This window comes from Mobula birostris, chromosome 28 (genome assembly GCF_030028105.1).
Source record: "Mobula birostris isolate sMobBir1 chromosome 28, sMobBir1.hap1, whole genome shotgun sequence".
NCBI classification, from domain to species: Eukaryota; Metazoa; Chordata; class Chondrichthyes; order Myliobatiformes; family Myliobatidae; genus Mobula; species Mobula birostris.
In genome coordinates, this window is record NC_092397.1 from 7760237 (window position 1) to 7781765 (window position 21529).

The 21529-nt window shown below is 52.1% G+C and overlaps 1 protein-coding gene across 1 annotated transcript in view; it reads right to left on the reverse strand.

Moving 5' to 3' along the window:
• LOC140189297 (fermitin family homolog 3-like) overlaps positions 1 to 21529 on the reverse strand; it is an 86673-nt gene that overhangs the window by 19391 nt on the left and 45753 nt on the right. Inside the window, exons 3-7 of the mRNA XM_072245995.1 lie at positions 12920 to 13153; positions 6484 to 6621; positions 4508 to 4673; positions 3696 to 3798; positions 567 to 674 (exon numbers count right to left, since the gene is read on the reverse strand). Coding sequence (XP_072102096.1) covers positions 567 to 674; positions 3696 to 3798; positions 4508 to 4673; positions 6484 to 6621; positions 12920 to 13153 — 749 coding nt within the window. The remainder of the gene's footprint in view (positions 1 to 566; positions 675 to 3695; positions 3799 to 4507; positions 4674 to 6483; positions 6622 to 12919; positions 13154 to 21529) is intronic.

Below are 21529 nucleotides of genomic sequence, written 5' to 3' on the forward strand. Positions count from 1 at the left end.
GTGATGGGACGGTGTGGAGGGAGCTTCACTCTGTGTCTGACCCCGGGAGTGTGTGATGGGACGGTGTGGAGGGAGCTCCACCCTGTGTCTGACCCCGGGAGTGTGTGATGGGACGGTGTGGAGGGAGCTCCACTCTGTGTCTGACCCCGGTAGTGTGTGATTGGACGGTGTGGAGGGAGCTTCACTCTGTGTCTGACCCCGGGAGTGTGTGATTGGACAGTGTGGAGGGAGCTTCACTCTGTGTCTGACCCCGGGAGTGTGTGATGGGACGGTGTGGAGGGAGCTTCACTCTGTGTCTGACCCCGGGAGTGTGTGATGGGACGGTGTGGAGGGAGCTTCACTCTGTGTCTGACCCCGGGAGTGTGTGATTGGACAGTGTGGAGGGAGCTTCACTCTGTGTCTGACCCCGGGAGTGTGTGATGGGACGGTGTGGAGGGAGCTTCACTCTGTGTCTGACCCCGGGAGTGTGTGATGGGACGGTGTGGAGGGAGCTTCACTCTGTGTCTGACCCCGGGAGTGTGTGATGGGACAGTGTGGAGGGAGCTTCACTCTATTTTAATTCGTACCTGCAGAGCTCCGAACATCATCATTTCCTCCTCTGTGCACTCGATCTCCTCCAGAAGGACTGCCCACCTGGCCTGCTCGTACAGCTGGTTAATCCTCACCATGTCGTACTGCAGGGCGAGGGACAGAAGCAAGTGAGGGGGGAAGGAAACACTTCTCCGACTGAACCAGAGGGGCACGTGTGAGCTGGTGAGTGACTGCCCCCCAGTGGCAACAATCTGTATTACCACGTGCTGTCAAAATGGCGCCCTCTCCAGGGCAGCCTGGAGACCAACAGCAGGAAGCAGACAGTGAAGGGACGGGGAAACTCATGGGCGGGGCGGGGGGGCATTGACAGACCAAAGGGAGTACAGCGGGGATTTGCAAAGGGCTACACACACTCACAAAGTGCTAGAGAAACTCAGCAGGTCAGGCAGTGTCTACAGAGGGGGAAGAAACACAGACACGAGGAAATCTGCAGATGCTGGAATTTCAAGCAACACACATCAAAGTTGCTGGTGAACGCAGCAGGCCAGGCAGCATCTCTAGGAAGAGGTACAGTCGACGTTTCAGGCCGGAACCCTTCGTCAGGACTAACTGAAGGAAGAGTTAGTAAGAGATTTGAAAGGGGGAGGGGGAGGGGGAGATCCAAAATGATAGGAGAAGACAGGAGGGGGAGGGATGGAGTCAAGAGCTGGACAGGTGATCGGCAAAAGGGATATGAGAGGATCATGGGACAGGAGGCCTAGGGAGAAGGAAAAGGGGGAGGGGGGGAAGCCCAGAGGATGGGCAAAGGGTATATTCAGAGGGACAGAGGGAGAAAAAGGAGAGAGAGAAAGAATGTATGTATATAAATAAATAACGGATGGGGTACGAGAGGGAGGTGGGGCATTAGCAGAAGTTAGAGAAGTCAATGTTCATGCCATCAGGTTGGAGGCTACCCAGATGGAATATAAGGTGTTGTTCCTCCAACCTGAGTGTGGCTTCATCTTTACAGTAGAGGAGGCCGTGGATAGACATATCAGAATGGGAATGGGATGTGGAATTAAAATGTGTGGCCACTGGGAGATCCTGCTTTCTCTGGCAGACAGAGCGTAGGTGTTCAGCGAAACGATCTCCCAGTCTGTGTCGGGTCTTGCCAATGTATAGAAGGCCACATCGGGAGCACCAGACGCAGTATATCACCCCAGCCGACTCACAGGTGAAGTGTCGCCTCACCTGGAAGGACTGTCTGGGGCCCTCAATGATAGTGAGGGAGGAAGTGTAAGGGCACGTGTAGCACTTGTTCCGCTTACAAGGATAAGTGCCAGGATGGAGATCGGTGGGAAGGGATGGAGGGGGATGAATGGACAAATGAGTCACGTAGGGAGCGATCCGTGCGGAAAGCAGAGAAGCGGGGGGGGGAGGGAAAGATGTGTTTAGTGGTGGGATCCTGCTGGAGGTGGCGGAAGTTATGGAGAATCATATGTTGGACCCGGAGGCTGGTGGGGTGGTAGGTGAGGACCAGGGGAACCCTATTCCTCATGGGGTGACGGGAGGATGGAGTGAGAGCAGATGTGCGTGAAATGGGAGAGATGTGTTTGAGAGCAGAGTTGTTGGTGGAGGAAGGGAAGTCCCTTTCTTTAAAAAAGGAAGACACCTCCCTCATCCTGGAATGAAAAGCCTCATCCTGAGAGCAGATGCGGCGGAGACGGAGGAATTGCGAGAAGGGGATGGCATTTTTGCAAGAGACAGGGTGAGAAGAGGAATAGTCCAGATAGCTGTGAGAGTCTGTAGACTTATAGTAGACATCTGTAGATAAGCTGCTCCAGAGTTGACTTTTTTTGGTCGAGTCCCTTCATTGGGACTGAACAGGAAGGGGGCAGAAGCCAGAATGAGAGGGTGGGGAGGTGGGGAAAGGGCACGAGCTGACAGGTGATAGGTGAGACCAGGTGAGAGCGAAGGTGGGACGAAATGAGAAGCTGGGAGCGGGGTCGACTGGTGGAAAAGGTAAAAGGCTGAAGAAGGAGGAATCCGATAGGAGAGGAGAGTGTTAACTGTGAGGAGGATGCTAAGAGGATGCAGGGTGACTTGGATAGGTTGGGTGAGTGGGCAAATTCATGGCAGATGCAATTTAATGTGGATAAATGTGAGGTTATCCACTTTGGTGGCAAAAACAGGCCGATTAGGAAAAGGGGAGGTGCAACGAGACCTGGGTGTCATTATACACCAGTCATTGAAAGTGGGCATGCAGGTACAGCAGGCGGTGAAAAAGGCGAATGGTATGCTGGCATTTATAGCAAGAGGATTCGAGTACAGGAGCAGGGAGGTACTACTGCAGTTGTACAAGGCCTTGGTGAGACCACACCTGGAGTACTGTGTGCAGTTTTGGTCCCCTCATCTGAGGAAAGACATCCTTGCCATAGAGGGGGTACAAAGAAGGTTCACCAGATTGATTCCTGGGATGGCAGGACTTTCATATGATGAAAGACTGGATGAACTAGGCTTATACTCGTTGGAATTTAGAAGATTGAGGGGGGATCTGATTGAAACGTATAAAATCCTAAAGGGATTGGACAGGCTAGATGCAGGAAGATTGTTCCCGATGTTGGGGAAGTCCAGAACGAGGGGTCACAGTTTAAGGATAAAGGGGAAGCCTTTTAGGACCGAGATGAGGAAAAACTTCTTCACACAGAGAGTGGTGAATCTGTGGAATTCTCTGCCACAGGAAACAGTTGAGGCCAGTTCACTGGCTATATTTAAGAGGGAGTTAGATATGGCCCTTGTGGCTAAAGGGATCAGGGGGTCTGGAGGGAAGGCTGGTAGAGGGTTCTGAGTTGGATGATCAGCCATGATCATGCTGAATGGTGGTGCAGGCTCGACGGGCCAAATGGCCTACTCCTGCACCTATTTTCTATGTTTCTATGGCAAGGAGGAGGGGAACTAGGCAGAGGGGATGGTGAGAGAAGGTGTGAGAGGTGAGCAAGGGTTGTGGGGGGGGGGATGGAAAAAGAGAGGAGGAGGGAAGGGGGAGAGATTGCCGGAATTTGGAGATGTGTCCTCTGGAAAGGACATATTTTAGGGACTCGCCAAATCAGTGGAAGCTTACCACAGTCTGTAGGGCGAGCCCCTCTCCCACCTCACCCTCCTGAGGCCTGGGCGAGGCCTTTTACCTTGGTGTCCAGGTCGTAGAAGCTGAAATACTTGAAGCGCAACAGAAGCCGGTCGTTCTGCTTGATACCCTGAGACATGAGCGAACGGGAGGAATCCAGCCACCTGAGGAATGAATAGGGTGGGGGGCGGGGGGTGAGGAGGCCACGTCATAACACCATAAGACACAGGAGCAGAATCAAGCCTCTGGGTTCATCGAGTCTGCTCCTCCATTCCATCAGGGCTGATTTATTATCCCTCTCGACCCCATTCTCCTGCCTTCTCCCCGTAACCTTTGACGCCCTGACTAACGAAGAACCTATCAACCTCTGCTTTAAATATACCCAATGACCTGGCCCCTCAGCTGCCTGTGGCAACGAATTCCACAGATTCACCACCTCTGGCTAAAGAAATTCCTCCTCACCTCCGGTCTAAATTGGCGTCCCTCTACTCCTCTGGCCCTAGACTCTCCCACCACAGGGAACATCTTCCCCACATCTACTCTTTCAATGGGTTTCGCCCCATCTTTCCTCTAAGCTCCAGCGAGTTCAGGCCCTGAGCCACAAAATGCTGCTCATACGGTCACCCTTTCGTTCCCGGGGAGAGGGGATGGACGGAGGGAGGAAAGGAGGGCATTTTGAGGGGACAGGCAGTCGCTGTAAATGGGACTCCAACCACAAAAGGATCTGACCTTCCGTGCCAAGAGGGTTCAGTGTCCCCCCCCCCCCCAACTCCTTCCCTTCCCTCCTCACTTCGCCTCCCCCTGCCCTCCCCGGGCTCCCATCCGCCCGCACGTCAGCGTTTGGAAGCCCCCTCCCCGGGGAGGACGCCTTACCTGCTGTGGATCTGGGCCTTGTCGACCACGGAGCTGTGCCGGCTCATCTTCGCCAGCACCTCGGGCGCCACGTTGGGCTGGCTGACGGCCAGGATCCGGTAGCCAGCCTCCCCCTCCTCCGTCTCGCGCAGGTAGTGCACTCCGTTCGGGTGGTGGTATCGCTGGTCTGCGCGGAGGACACGGGTCAGACGTGGCAGAGAGACTCCCCACCGCGCACCCGGCAACTGGGCAGGGGCGGAGCGGGGGAAGTGTGAGGGCAGGAGAGTAACGGTGGAAGGGGGAGAGCAGAGGGGAGGGGTGAGAGGGCAGAGGGCAGAAAAGGGGGGTAGAGTGGGGAGGTAGAGTAGGGGATAGAGAGGAGTGGGGGTAGAGAGGAAAGGGTGAGGGTGGAGGGGGAAAGAGGAGAGGGAGGAGAGGAGGGGTGAGAGGGGGTGGAGGGAGAGAGAGGGGAAGTGGAGGGAGAGAGAGGGGAAGTGGAGGGAGGAAAGAGGAGGGGAGAGAGAGGAGAGGGAAAGGGGAGAGGAGGGAGAAGGGTGGTGGGGAGTGTATGCGTGGGGAAGGGCGCTCATGGGGAAGGGTTGAGAGCGCGACACGGAAGGGGAGGGAAAATGAGAGGTGAAGGGGAGGGTGCCTGAAAGGGAGAGGGAGGGACGCGTAGGGGAGTGGGAGGGGTTGAGAAGTGGGTGGGCAGGGCAGAGGGGGGAATTAGGAATGGAGCGAGGGTCCGTATTAGGGAGCGAGGGACTCCTCTGCCACCCCCCACTTTTCAGTCATGATCAGGTCTGGCCACGCCCACCCACTCCCTCGCTGCATTACCCTCCACAATTAAAATAGACCTGCACACTCACAAATCCCCCGGTGAAATTTGACATGGATAGGGGGGAGCGAGAGGGGAATCGCAAAGCTTTTTAAAAGAGCCGGGATGTTGTCGGAGGGTCTCTCGCCGCGGCCGCAATTCCTGTGGCCGCCTGCAGGTGGCAACGCTGAGTCCGTCAGCTCAGTACCGCCACCTGCTGGGCACCAGCCCGAAGTGACACACGACGCTGGAGCAACTCAGGTCGGGCAGCGTCCGTGGAGGGGAATAAACAGTCAAGCGTTTCAGACCGAGTCCCTTTGTCAGGACCGCGCTCTCCAGTCGAAAGTGAAACCCTCTTCTGGAAAACTGTCCCTGAACTGTTAAAGGTAACTCATGACATTGGGTCTGGAGTCACATAAAGGTTACTGCGGGGAAGGAGGGCAGTCTCCACTGGTCGGTAGGTCAGTTGGTCATTGTAAATTGTCCCGTGATTTGGCGGCGCGCCTCGAAGGGCTGAGAGGGGCTGTTCCGCGTTGTCGCTCAATAAATAATTAAATAAACATAATGAATATCTTTTTCATGTCGAGAGAAACAGCATGGTAACTGGTCCTTCCAGCACAACGAGCCTGCACGTGACCAGTTAACCCAGCAATCTGTACATCTTTGGAACGGGGGAGGAAAGAATGTGGTCACGGGGGGAGAAGGTACAATCTTCTTACAGACAGTGGTGGGGAGTCACTGCCAGCATAACCCTAACCACTACACGACCTTACCACCCATAGTAAAACAGAAAAGCAACCCTTTAAAACGCAATTTATATACAGAGGCAGAGTGCTAGTTCATTAGGTGATGCTCAGTGAAGTGTATGTGGTGCTGGTGGTGGGAGGTTTTGATCAGATTCTGACTGGCTCGTGTGTGTGTGTGTGTGTGTTTGTCTGAATGTGTGAGTGAGTGAGTGTGTGTGACACAGTGTGTGTGTGTGTGAGTGTGTGAGTGTGAGAGTATGAGTGTGTGTGCGTGTGCGTGTTTGTGTGTGAGTGTGTGAATGAGTGTGAGTGTCTGTGAGTGAATGTGTGAGTGACTGTGTGAGTGAGTGAGTGAGGGTGCGTGCGTGCGTGCATGCTTGTGTGCGCGCTCACTTTCAGTCAGTCTTGAAGAGACCAAACCCTGCTGTTCTTACTCTTTGAGCCCTGAGGCAACGCAAATTTCTCCAGGTCCACCACCTCCTCCTGCTCATTCTCCTGGTCTTTCTTCTTCTTCTTCTGACTGGGGTCGTCCACTGGTCTGAGGAGGGACAGCTCCTCAGGGTGCCGGATGTCTGACAGGAAACACAAGGGCAGGTAGTGAACGAGGGGCTACACAGAGCAAACCTCTTTTAGTTTAACTTTGTTATGATTGTTGGTGGTTCATATAATCAAATCAAGTTTATTGTCATTTAACTATATACACGTCACTGTATTTTTTGCGAGGGAGGGGGTTGGAGATTTGAGGTCACTGTTTTATTTTATGAGGGAGGGGTAGGAGATTTGATGTTATTGTCACTGTTTTATTTTCTGAGGGAGGGGGTTGGGGAATTGATATTATTGTCACTGCTTTATTTTGTGAAGGAGGGGGTTGGGGATTTGATGTTATTGTCACTGCTGTATTTTGTGAGGGAGGGATTGGTTGGGAGGGGGTGTTTGGGATTTTTGATGTCGGGCTGCCATTTTCCACATTGGCAACCTGTTAGTATTTTGTGTGGGGGGGGGGTTGTTTGCAAATTTTGTTTCTTACTCTTTTTCATGCTGGGTGGGGAAGTTGATGCCTTTTCTTTCAACAACCCTCATAGATTTTCTGCATTTCATGGCTATCTGGAGAAGACAGATACCAGAGTTGTATCGTACGTTCACAATAAAATGAACCTTTGACCTCTGTATACCATCAATTGGGATGTTTTCTCCAGACCAGGGTGTAAGGCATCCTAGTTAACATAATACATGTATAACATACAATAACTTATAAAAGTAAGGATAAAATCTACATATGAATCACATATGGATAACCAAAGTCACCTAGAATCACCGAAATTATCACCTCTGCACCATGCAGGCGAGTGTTCAGTGTGTTTTTCAGCGGTCACAGTTGCCTCTGAATTTTTCCGGAAATCTCTTGGCTTTTAGTGGTGGGTGTTACTTGAGTCTGGCCATTTAATGGCAGCGTGGCAGCTGGCGTGACGCTGTTTGGGCTCGGGGTGCCCCAGAGTTCAGAGTTCAATTCCGGCGCCGTTGCGTTGGGAGTCTCTGTATGTTTCCACGCCCCCCCCCCGTGGGTTTCCCCTGGGTGCTCCGGTTTCCTCCCACAGTCCAACGACGCACCGGGATAGGTTAATTGGCCATTCCCGTGCTTGGGTGAGAGGTTCAGCGGGTTTGTTGGGGGTTGCTGGGGCGGCCTAGTTCAAAGGACCAGAAGGGCCTTCTCAATTACTGTTATCTGTTGTAATGTCAATGGAATTTACTGTTATCAGTGGTCTGATAAGAAGACCAGACCATCTTTGTTCTCTCTGTTTCCCTGGTCTCTTTTTTTAAAAAATCTCTCTCCTCATGCTTGCTTGTTTATTTATTTATCGATCGATCTGCCTATTTACTTATTTAGTCAGATACTGCGCGGAATAGGCCCCCCACTCTCAGCCCTTCTAGACGCGTCGCCTAGCAACCTCCTGGCCTAATTGCGGGACCAATTTACGACGGCCAATTAGCCTGCCAACCGGACTGTGGGACGAAACCCACACGGTCATGGGAGGGAGCGTACAAACACCTCACAGGCAGTGGCGGGAAACCGAACCCGGGCGGCTGGCGCTGTACAGCGTTGTGCTGACCGCCACACTACCGAGCCTCCCCCTCATCGTCTTAGTTCTTGTGACCCTTAATAAAAGGGCTGTAAGCTACGGCCTTTATGCGTTTGGATCGCAAAGAACAACTCGGGCAAACAACGAAAAGTAAGCAAATAACACACAGAACTTGAACTGCAGAGACAGCAAAACTGAGTCCACAGTCATGGACTGCTGACACGAGTGAAGCTGGTCCAGGGCCCGAAGGCTGTAGGCCACAGGCACGGAGACATTTCAGTGCTGAGGGGAGTGAAACCGGTCCAGGGCCTGATACAGGCCATAGGCACGGAGACATTTCAGTGCTGAGGGGAGTGAAACCAGTCCAGGGCCTGATACAGGCCACAGAGTCAGTTCAGTGCTGAGCGGAGTGAAACCTGTCCAGGGCCCGATACAGGCCACAGGCATGGAGACATTTCAGTGCTGAGGGGAGTGAAACCGGTCCAGGGCCTGATACAGGCCACAGTCACAGAGTTAGTTCAGTGCTGATGGGAGTGAAGCTAGTCCAGGGCCCGAAGGCTGTAGGCCACAGTCACAGAATCAGTTCAGTGCAGAGGGGAGTAAAACCGGTCCAGGGCCTGATACAGGCCACAGTCACAGAGTCAGTTCAGTGCAGAGGGGAGTGAAACCAGTCCAGGGCCTGATACAGGCCACAGTCACAGAGACAGTTCAGTGCTGAGAGGAGTGGAGCCAGTCCAGGGCCCAATGGCTGCCGGGGAACAAGCCATCCCCACCCAGCAGCTTAAGGCCCAAGGCTCCTGCGCCTCCCGCCTGATGGCAGCAGCGAGAAGAGAGGGAGACCGGTGAGGCGCCATCGTTTCCTGGTCTCGTCCTCCACAATTTTAACCTCGCTCGGTGCTTTAACCAGCGCGGAGCAGCGGCGCCGACCACGGGTTCATGTTCCGCCATCGGGAATCGACACCGCCACCCCACAGCGATGATCTCTGCTCTCGCCCACGCCGGATCCCCCAGGAGATCGCAAAAAGCGCCAAATCGGTTAGTCGGCTTAAAAATGCATCCTCAGGAGGGAAATTACAGGCTACAGATGATCACAGTTCAGAAGTGTATCTAGAAGAAGCAGAATATCCCGGAGTTTTGTGAGCTGTCGAGACATGTCGCTACTCGCTGGCGCCCTCTTACCAACCTGCCCTCGGCACACGACACCTTCCCCTCAAGTTTTGAGGCAAGACCGCGTTGAGAACACTGGTTGCTTGTTAGTTTTTTCTTAGTGATCCTATTGTATTTCCTGCTCTACCGCGAATGCCAGCGAGAAAACGTATCCCGGGGTGGCATCGAGGAAACCTTCAAAAGGCGATGACCCAAGAAGAATTCGGCCATTTGGCCCATCGAGTCTGCTCTGCCATTTCATCATGGCCGATCCATTTTCTCTCTCAGTCTGATGGTACGGTCACTGGACTGTGTACTGCAGTAGCAAGACTTTAGTTGCCTGAATGGCTGGTTAAAAACAACGTACTTCCTATTAGTCCTTCTGTTTAGAACATAGAAATCGACAGCACATTACAGGCCCTTCGGCCCACAACGTTGTGCCGACCATGTAACCTACTCTAGAAACTGTCTAGAATTTCCCCACCGCATAGCCCTCTATTTTCCTGAGCTCCATGTACCTATCTAAGAGTCTCTTAAAAGCCCCTATTGTATCCACCACCACCACCGTCGCCAGCAGTGCATTCCACACACCCACCACACTCTGTGTGAAAGACTTATCCCTGACCTCCTTTCTATACCTACTTCCAAGCACCTTAAAACTGTGCCTCCTCTTGTTAGCTATCTCAGCCCTGGGAAAAAGCCTCTGACTATCCACACAACCAATGCCTCTCATCATCTTATACACCTCTATCAGGTCACCTCTCATACTCCATCGCTCCAAGGAGAAAAGGCCGAGTTCACTCAACCTATTCTCATAAGCCATGCTCCCCAATCCAGGCAACGTCCTTGCAAGTCTCCTTTGACTGCAAAGTGGAACAAGCCCCAGTGACTCCCTCCTAAGTTGGAAGTCAAGAGAACACATTTAGCACACTTGCTATAAAACAGGCGCGTGTCTCTGCCTGGGCAGGGTCTGGCCTGTGCTAGCAGTCACTGGGGATTGTTCTATCTTGCTGCCTCGGCCCGGCAAACAAGTTGAACCAGTTACAGACAGGAGCCAGAGGGCAGAGATCTTTCTCTTTTGCTTTAAGCTCTCTTTAACTTCCCTTGTCATTGCTGTTCTGCTGTCATCCCAGCTAGTGTTCCCTTCCAATCAACTTTGGCCAACTCCTCTCTCATGACTCTGTAATCCCCTTTACTCCTCTGTAATACATATACATCTGATTTTAGCTTCTCCCTCTCAGACATTCTATCATATTATGATCACTGGCTCCTGAGGGTTCCTTTACCTTCAGCTCACTAATCAAATCTGTTTATTACACAACACCCAATCCAGATTTGTCTTTCCCCTGGTGGTCTCAACCACAAGCTGCTCTTAAAGCCTTCTCACAGGCATTCGACAAATTCCTTCTTTTGGAATCCAGCACCAACCTGATTTTTCCCATGGTGAGGAGGGCTTTACCCGTGATGGTCTGGGCCGTATCCACTTTTCTTTCTGCATAGTGAAATCCCCCACGCAAGCAGAAGTTCACTCATCGCTCGCGGTCCCAGTCATAGCTGAGTGGGGGCCAAGGGAGCTCCGAGGATGGGGGTGGGTGAGTGCCTCCGGCGTAGAATCTGGCCCAAACAACCGAGCGCCTGATTGCACAGGGAGCTCCCAAGTAAGGCAGTGTCAAAGCTGAGGCTCACTACTTGGGCTTCAACCGGAGCAGGACACAGAATGCTGGAGGAACTCAACAGGTTAGGCAGCGTCTCTGGAGTGGAATGTTCCACCAAAGCCTAACTGTACAGGACAAATACGGCGGAAGGAGAGAGAGCAGCGTGCCGCACATGCGCAGCCCTCCGGCGAGAAATGATATCATATCCATTAAATAGGGGCCATGGACAATTCTGATTTGATGGAGAATGGACGTGAAAACACAGAGGAACATCTGGAGAAATTTCTGAAACGCCCGTCCGCTGCTGTCATTACTGTGTGGTCGGGAATCTTTCGGAGGGTAGGCCTCAAGATCCCCGGCCTTGCCTGCTTTTGGCCACCGAGAAAGAGGTCGAATCGTCCGGACAGAGATGGCGCTCAGTACTCGGTGTCGGAGAGCTGATCAGAGCTCGAAGTTTTCGGATGACTCAGAGTCAGATTGTGGTCAGCATGGCAGGGGAGTTTTTTCTTCCTTCTCCCGTCTGTGTGAGACGTGGGACATTTGAGAAACTTTGAACTCTACTGTGCTCACGGACTTCTTCATCAAGTTATGGTATTGTTGCACTGTTGTAACTATATGTTATAATTATGTGGTTTTGTCAGTTTTTTCAGTCTTGGTCTGTCCTGTGTTTTGTGATATCACACCGGAGGAAATAATGTATCATTTCTTAATGCATGTGTTACTAAATGACAATAAAAAGGACTGCATGTCTTCATAATCTACTGGTGAGGCCGCACCTGGAGTACTGTGTGCAGTTCTGGTCTCCATACTTGAGGAAGAATATACTGGCTTTGGAGGCAGTGCAGAGGAGGTTCACCAGGTTGATTCCAGGGATGAATGGGTTAACCTATGAGGAGAGATTGAGTCGCCTGGGACTGTACTCTCTGGAGTTCAGAAGAATAAGAGGGGATCTTATAGAAACATACAAAACTTTGAAAGGGATATATAAGATAGAAGTAGGAAAGTTGTTTCCATTGGTAAGTGAGACTAGAACTAGGGGACATTACCTCAAGATTCAGGGGAGAAGATTTAGGATGGAGATGAGGAGAAACTGTTTTTCCCAGAGAGTGCTGAATCTGTGGAATTCTCTGCACAGGGAAGCAGTTGAGGCTTCCTCACTAAATATATTTAAGATACAGTTAGATAGGTTTTTACATAGTAAGGGAATTAATGGTTATGGGAAAAGGCAGGTGGATGGAGCTAGGTTTACGGACAGATCAGCCATGATCGTATTGAATGGCGGGGCAGGTTCGATGGGCCGGATGGCCGACTCCTGTTCTTATTTCTTATGTTCAGAGGGGAGAGAGGGTGGAGGGGAGAGAGAGTGGAGGGGAGGGAGAGTGGAGGGGAGGGAGGGGGGTTGGGACAAAGGGGAGGGGAGAGAGGGTGGGGGGAGAGGGGAGGGGAGAGAGGGGGGTTGGGACAAAGGGGAGGGAGAGAGGGGGAGGGGAGAGAGGGGGAGGGGAGAGAGGGGGAGGGGAGGGAGGAGAGAGGGGGAGGGGAGGGAGGGGAGAGGGGGAGGGGAGGGAGGGGGGTTGGGACAAAGGGGAGGGGAGAGAGGGGGAGGGGAGAGAGGGGGAGGGGAGAGAGGGGGAGGGGAGAGAGGGGGAGGGGAGAGAGGGGGAGGGGAGAGAGGGGGAGGGGAGAGAGAGGGAGGGGAGAGAGGGGGAGGGGAGAGGGGGAGGGGAGAGGGGGAGGGGAGGGGAGAGGGGTTGGGACAAAGGGGAGGGGAGAGAGGGTGGGGGGAGGAGAGAGAGGGAGAGGGGAGGAGAGAGAGGGGGAGGGGAGGAGAGAGAGGGGGGGGGAGAGAGGGGAGGGGAGGGAGGGGGTTGGGAGAGAGGGGAGGGGAGGGAGGGGATTGGGAGAGAGGGGAGGGGAGGGAGGGGGTTGGGACAGAGGGGAGGGGAGGGGAAGGCAGGTAGGGGAGTTGGGACAGAGTGGAGGAAACTCACCGAGTATTTCGCAGATGCCGATCACAGCCCGGAAGAGGGGGCTGGAGAAACTGGCCTTGAGCCTGACCGTCTTCGTGTTGGGGAGCTGCAGCCGGATCGATTTGGACTGGGGGGTGAAGAACAGCTTGGCGTCGGCCTGGATGCCACATTTGTCCAGGGTCCAGTTGGTCTTGAGGAGCCAGCTGTTCTTCTGTTCCCACCACAGCGCATGGTCGGACCAGTTCTTCTTGATATCTGAGGGAAACAGGGAGGGGAGATGAGTGAGTGAGGCCCACACAACCCGACGGACCACCCAACAGTAAAATGAACACTCGACACCCAGAGACACAGATCAGGGCATCCTAGCTGGCTCCATTGTGGCCTAGCACAGCAGGGATTCCCAACCTGGAGTCTATGGGCCCCTCAGACCCCTCTGGGGGTCCATGGCACAAAAACCCTCCCCACCATCGAACACAGCTACAAGGAGCGTCGTCACAGAGAAAAACAAAGTCTCCACCATCAAAAGACTCTCACCATCCAGGCGAGACCGCTACCAGCGGGCAGGAGGTACAGGAGGCCTCAGGTCCCACACCACCAGGCTTCTGAACCAGCGTGGGTAACTTCACTCACCTCAACTCTGAACTGATTCCACGACCTACAGACACACTTTCAAGACTCTTTACAACTCACATTCCCAGTATTTTTTTTTCCCCCCCAGTTTGTCTCCTTTTGCACATTGGTTCTACAGAAGCCAGAAGACACATGCTAAAAGATTCAGGAACAGTTTCTTCCCCTCCACCATCGGATTTCTGAATGGACAACAAACCCATGAACACCACTACACTATTTTACTCTCTTTTTGCATTACTTAATTAATTTTATATATATGTACACACACAGGTTGTGCTCTCCTCACTACCATCCCTCTGTATCCGAAATTCCAAAATCCAAAAAACCTCCGAAATCAGAAATTTTTTTTTGAGCGCTGACTCCACAATGTGTGAGAAGGTTCCCAGACGGCAGACAGTCTGAGAAGTGACCTGACATCCACGGGATGAACAGAAGTTGCCGGAAAGCGGAAGTAACACTGTGCAAAGCCAGAAGTGAAGATCTCGACCGTGTATTGAAAGAGTGGATCTGTCAGCGTCGGAGTGAACATCACACCGCTTATCGGTTTGCCGATCACGAAACAAGCAAAGGTCTATCACGGCGAACTGAGGATTGAAGGTGATTGCTTCATGCACAAGACTATTAAAAACATGAGCTCAACTACCCGCTCCTGTCACAGTTGCTGTGGGATGGGCGGCTGTTTGAACTCGATGGTGGACATGAAGCCAATTGCAGCCCTGGAAGCCGGTCATCGACGCGATCGGGGCCGGACATTCAAGTCGGACCCAGCTCCATCAGGTCAGACTGTGAGCCTTCACTTCAGCCGTACGTAAACCGTAAATGTAATATAAATGGATTTCACGTTTAGACTTGGGTCCCATCCCCAAGGCGCCTCGTGACATAGATGCAAATATTCCAAAGTCTGAAACAATTCCAGCCCCAGACATTTCGGGTTACGTATCCAGGACATCTTCAAGTAACGATGCCTCAGAAAGGCGGCGTCCATCATTAAGGACCCCCACCACCCAGGACATGCCCTCTTCTCATTGTTACCATCAGGGGGAGGTACAGGAGCCTGAAGGCACACACTCAACGATTCAGGAACAGCTTCTTCCCCTCTGCCGTCCGATTTCTGAATGGACAGTGAACCCATGGACACTACCTCACTACTTTTTTTTTGCACTACATATTTTAGCCTAAGTATTTAATGTAACTAGTTTTTTTTCTTATTATCATGTATTGCTTTGCTGCCGTAAAGCTAATAACTTTCACAACATACTCCATATTAAACCTGATAATGATTCTGAATTATACTTCTGCTGCAAGACAACAAATTTCACAACATATGCCAGCGATATTACATCTGATTCTAATCTAGACCATAAGATACAGGAGTAGGAGTAGGCCATTCGGCCCATCGAGTCTGCTCCGCCATTCAATCATGGGCTGATCCAATTCTTCCAGTCATCCCCACTCCCCTGCCTTCACCCCATACCCTTTGATGCCATGGCTAATCAAGAACCTATCTATCTCTGCTTTAAATACACCCAATGACTTGGCCTCCACAGCCGCTCATGGCAACAAGTTCCACTGATTTACCACCCCCTGACTGAAGTAATTTCTCCACATCTCAGTTCTTATTTCCTGTGGAGCTTTTACTGCTGTACCATTGAGAGCATAGTCGGCAACTGCATCTCAGCGTGGTATGGCAATTGTCCCATATCGGACCGCAAAGCACTCCAGCGTGTGGTGAAAACTGCCCAGCACATTATCGGCACCCAATTGCCCACCATTGAGAACATCTACCATAAACGCTGCCTGGGCAGGGCGAAAAGCATTATCAAGGATGCATCTCACCCTAACCATGGACTTTTTACTCTCCTCCCATCCGGTAGGTGCTACAGGAGCCTCCGCTCCCGCACCAGCAGGCACAGGAAGAGCTTCTTCCCTGGGGCTGTGCCCCTGCTGAACCTCTCATCACAGTATTTCACCCGTCTTGTACTGTCTCAGTACTTTTATATTTGTGTGCTGTAGCACTTACTTTTTATTCACAGTTATTTTGTAAATAACACTATTCTTTGCATTTCTGGTCAGATGCCAACTGCATTTCATTGGCTTTGTATCTGTACTCGGCACAATGACAACAGAATTGAATCTAATCTAATCTAATCTAAAAGGACGTCTCTCAATCCTGAAGTTGTGCCCTCTTGTCCTGGAACCCCCCAATTTAGTCCTGCTGAAGGGGTTTGGCCTGGAACGTCGACTGTATACTCTTTCCCTAGATGCTGCCTGGCCTGCTGGGTACCTCCAGCATTTAGAGTGAGTGAGTGTCTGTGTGTGTGTGTGTGTGTGTGTGTGTGTGTGTGTGTGTGTGTGTGTGTGTGTGTTGCTTGGATTTCCAGCACCAGCAGAATTTCTCTTGTACTAATTAGTCTGTCTTTATGTAAATTTCTCTATAAATTCTATTATATTTCTTTATTTTTTCTCCCCCTGCAGGCACCCACAAGAAAACGAATCTGAGGTTTGTACATGGTGACATACGTGTACTTTGATAATAAATTTACTTTTGACTTTGGGCCGGGGGACAGTCACCTCGGTAGAGAGAAGGGTACCTGCTCCCAGCTCTGTCGTGGGCTTCTCTCCCGCTCACTCCTCCACTGGTTCCTACTCTCACACCACCTCAGGACTGATTGGCGCTGGAGAGCACAGGAACAGCCCCCTCATTCAGAGAAGCAGAGACACCACTTAGCAACTCTCCCCCGCTGCCCCCACCAACACCTTTAGGATACCACTGGCAACAATACTTTGAGCATTGTGAGTAGTCCTGGGCCCGATATCTACAAAAGGGATTGGAGAGCACTCAGAGGAAGTTCACGAGAATGACCCCAGACATGAAAGGGAGTGGGGAGAAGATGGCGACACGATGGCAGCGCACGCGGCCACTTCGGTGGTGATGTCTGTTATCTGTCAGGTAGGGGACCGTGCACAATCCTGATTTGATGGAGACGGTCGTGAGAGTACAGCAGAACATCTGGAAAACTTCTGAAATGCCCGCTTCGCTGCCGCTGCTACTGTGTGGTAACCGGAATCTCCGGAGCAGAAGGCCCCGAAATCCTCGGCTTTGCGTGTTTCAGCGGCCGGGGAGAGGTCGGAGGCGCTCGGCAGAGGATGGCGCTCGGGAGGCTGTATCGGAGGGGCTGGTCAGAAGCTCGGAGTTTTCAGACAGATGGACTCAGTGTCGGCTGCTTCCAAGGCATCGGCAAGTTGACGGGTGCCTGGAGGTTTATGGCAAGGAGTTTCTCCCTTTTGCCACCTGCTATCGGGGACTCGGGAGTCGATCGACTCGGGGACTTTGAGACTTTTTTTTTTACCGTGCCCATGGTCTGTTCTTCATCAAATTATGGTATTGCTTTGCACTGCTGTAACTATATGTTATAATTATGTGGTTCTGTCAGTGTTAGTCTTTGGTTTGTCCTGTTTTCTGTGCTATCACTCCGGAGAAACATTGTATCATTTCTTAATGCATGCATGCATTTCTAAATGACAATAAAAGAGGACGGAGTGTTCTCATAATCTTAAAAAAAAGGGTTTGATGACAAGATTTTGAGGCTCTAGGCTGTATTCACTGAAGTTTAGAGGAATGGTGGGGGGGGGGGGAGTCTCATTAAAACCTGCTGAATAATGAAAGGCCTTGAGAGGTTGGACATGGAGAGGATAGTTCCTGTGGTGCGGTAGTCCAGGATTAGGGAGCACAGCTTCGGAATAGAAGGACGTCCCTTTAGAGGTGAGATGAGGAGGAATTTCTTTAGCCAGAGGGCGAGGCTTTTTAAAGGCATCGGTCAGACTGCGCTTGGAGTACTGAGAGTGATTTTGGGCCCCTCATCTTAGAAAGGATGTGCTAGCGTTGGAGAGGAGGTTCACGAGAATGATCCTGGGAACGAAAGGGTTAACACAGGTGGAGCGTTTGGTAGCTCTGGGCCTGTACTCACTGGGCTTCAGAAGAGCGAGGGGTGACCTCACTGATAGCTATCGAATATTAAAAGGCCTAGATAGAATGGACGTGGAGTGGACGTTTCCAATAGAGGGAGAGCCCAGGACAAGGGGGCCCAGGTCTGTCTGTGGGGACCAAGCCACCGGGTAGATTTAAAATGGAGTTGGATAGCTTCTTGATCAGTAAGGATGTCAAAGGTCAGGGGTGAAGGCAGGTGAAATCAGCCATGATGGAATGATGGAGCAGACTGGCACAATTGTATTTGAACTTGCCCTGGCCCGGCCAGGTAGACCCCACGGCCAAGAAAGCACACCGACTACCTCCTCATAAGGCAAAGCAAATTTGGCACGATGCTGGTGATCTTTGTTTTTACTGGTGCACTATAGATATTATTTTATGCAACGTGGCTCTGTACGGCAACTGCTCTGCCCGAGACAGGAAGAGGGTCGTGGACACAGCTCAGCCCATCACGGAAACCAGCCTCCCCTCCATGGACTCTGTCTACACCTCCTGCTGTCCATGCAAAGTAGGCAATTAAAAAAAAAATCAAGGACCCCTCCCACCCCGGACATTCTCTCTTCTCCCCCACCACCGGGCCAAAGATACAGAAGCTTGAAGACACCACAGGCTCGAAGACAGCTTCCACCCCCACTGTTGTGAGATCCTTGATCAGACGTACCACAAAAAATGAATTCGATCTCCTGGTCTACCTCACCGTGGCCCTTGCCCCTATAAGTCTGCCTGCACTGCCCTTCCACCGGAGGGGAAGGCCCCAAATCCTCGGCTTTGCCTGTTGCCGGGGCCGGGGTCGAAGCGCTCGGCAGAGATGGTGCTCGGTGCTCGGTGTCGGAGACTCGAAGTTTTCGGACGGACTCAGAGTCGGCTGTGGTCGGGTGCTTCCAGGATGCTGCATCGGCAAGTTGGCGGCGCTGGAAGCTCGTGGCAGGGAGAGTTTCCTTCCTCCAACCGTCTGTGTGAGATGACGGGACTTTCGAGAGACTTTGAGACTTTTTTTTTTGACCGTGCCCATGGTCTGTTCTTCATCAAATTACGGTATTGCTTTGCACTGTTGTAACTATATGTTATAATTATGTGGTTTTTGTCAGTTTTTTTTAGTCTTGGTTTGTCTTGTGTTTCTGTGATATCACACTGGAGGAACATTGTATCATTTCTTAATGCATGCATTACTAAATGGCAATAAAAGAGGACTGTATGTCCTCATAATCTAATCTATTCTGCAGTTCTGTTAACGCTCCTACTTTGGCACCGACGACCAATGCAGAGTGAGGACGTTTTGGGGGCAGCCCGCCAGTGTCGCCACGCTTCCGGCGCCGGCGGGGCCCGCAACGTACTGACCCCCGACCTGCACGTCTTTGGAACACGGGAGGAAACCAGAGCACCCGGAGGAAACCCACGCTGTCTACGGGGAGAAGGCAGCAACTTCTCAGAGACAAGTGGCGGGAATTGAACCCCCTCCGATCTGCGATCGCTGGGAGGACAGAGGGGGCACTGGGGAGGGGGGCAGGGGTGAATCCAAATGGCACACCGAACCCTATCCAATCCGTAGCTGTCAGTCCTGACAGCTGAGCTCCATCAAGAGTGGGGAGCGAGCAAGCAGCGTTGCTGACAGGCGCACAGCTTTGTTCCAGTACTTGGCAGCAGGGGGCAGCACTGTGCCACAGCAGCGGGCACGACGCTCCACGGTGCCGGCGGCCCAAGGTTCAATTCCCGCCGCTGCCCGTGGGAAGTCTGCACGCTCTCCCCCGGTGACTTCCTCCGAGCAGCCCGGTTTCCTTCCCGCACAGTCCAAAGATGTAGGGGTTAGTAGGTTAACTGGTCACACGGGTGTAATCGGGCGGGGTGGCATGCTTTGAGAAAGGGCCTGCTACTGTGTCGGTCTCTAGATAAGCAAATAATATGAAACTTGAAGTGGAACGGAGACTATCTGTGCACAAAGCTGGGGCGGAACTTCTGCATTTATTTTTGTTTTTAAAAAAGGCAAGAGATTAATTTTTGGAAACCCTACCAGCATTTCGTAAACACAAGAGATTCTGCAGAGGCTGGCAATCCTGAGCTGCCCACACAAAAACGAGCGAGCGCCTTTCTCTTTGAGGGGGAAGAGGAGGTTGAGAAACGGCTCGACGGAGCTGATGGGAGGCAGGAATAAAGTGGACAGCCCGAGAACATTTTCCCAGGGTGGAAATGACAAGGGGGCATAATTTTAGGGTGATTCTTGGGGGGAGGGGGTGGCAAGTTCTTTATTCTCTTTACAGGTTGCGTGGAATGCTCTGCCAGGGGTGATGGTGGAGGCAGATACATCAGGGACATTTAAGAGACTCTTAGACAGGAACATGGGTGATAGAAAAATGGAGGGTTATTTGGGAAGGGACTGTTAGATTGGCCTTAGAGTGGGATAGAGTGAGTGGGAGAGTTGGGGAAGGGGAGGGATGGCAAAAGGTGGGGTGAGGTTGGGAGGGGGGAGAGGGGGAGAGTCAGGCACTCCGAGACTCAGAGATCCATAGAGACACGGAGAAAGAGGCGCATACACACACACACACACACACACACACACACACACATGCACGCACACACGGAGTGAGACAGAAAGCGGGATCGATGAGATCGAGAGGTGTTGGTGTGTACAAGAGTGAGACGGCGCACAAGAGACTCACTGAAATGGATAGAAGTGTGTGAAGGAAAGAGTGAAAGGTATGGTGTGTGAATAGTGCAGCGACCACTACTACTACGTCGACTCAGGCCTAGGGGGCCGGCGTCGGGCACGATGACGGACTCTCCACTTCTCCCTCTCCCTCATCAGTGTGTTCAGTTCATCTATATTAGCCGCGCCGCTGTCTTCTAGGAGCGTGTTGACCATAGTCTTGGGAGGGCGCCCAGGGTTCATCCTCCCGTGCTTGGGCTCCCATATGATGACTAGGCTGGCAGGTAGCTCGGGGTGGCGTAGACAGTGCTCCGCTAGTTGCAGTCTTCTTGCCTCGATTTTAGTGGTGAGCATCGGTAGGTCGTTATAGAGCTCGATGTTCATCATGTGCTGTTGCCAACTCATGTCAAGAGCCACCCGGAGCATTCGTGTATAGCAACCATCTACAGACTTTTGCACGTGGCTACGTGGTTAAGGCATTGGACTAGTGATCTGAAGGTCGTGAGTTCGAGCCCCCGCCGAGGCAACGTGTTGTGTCCTTGAGCAAGGCACTTAATCACACATTGCTCTGCGACGACACCGGTGCCAAGCTGTATGGGTCCTAATGCCCTTCCCTTGGACAACATCGGTGTCGTGGAGAGGGGAGACTTGCAGCATGGGCAACTGCCGGTCTTCCATACAACCCTGCCCAGGCCTGCACCCTGGAGAGTGAAGACTTTCCAGGCGCAGATCCATGGTCTCGCAAGACTAACGGATGCCTTTAAGAAGAGACTTTCGCATAGTCTTGGTGAGTGCCCACGTCTCGCATCCGTACGTGAGAATGCACTCTGTGACTGCTATGAAGATCCTGTTTTTAAGCCCTCTGGTCAGGTTCAACTTCCAGATTTCTTTCATGTCGTTCATAGCCCTCCACGCCAGCGCCTTCTGTATCTTTATGTCCTTCTCCAAACTCATCATTCTTGACCCAAGGCAGTGGCACGGTCTTTCATTTTGCACGGCAGCTTAGCGGTTAGTGCAAACGCTTTACAGTCCCAGCAATCAGAAGACCGGGATTCCATTCCCGCCACTGACTGAAAGGAGTTTGTCCGTTCTCTCCGTGACACTCCGGGTGCTCCGATTTCCTCCCACACTCCAAGTCAGGGTGAGTGAGTCTTGGGCACGCTACACTGGCACCGGAAGCTGGCAACACTTGCGGGCTGCCCCCGGCACATCCTCGGCCTGTGTCGGCCATTGAGGCAGAAGCGAGATATTTCATTTTATGTTTCGATATACATATGACAAATAAAGCTAATCCAATCCAATCTCAAAAGTTCTAATATTATTTTCAGAGTCACCAAATACAACCCTGAGATTCATTTTCCTGCAGGCATAC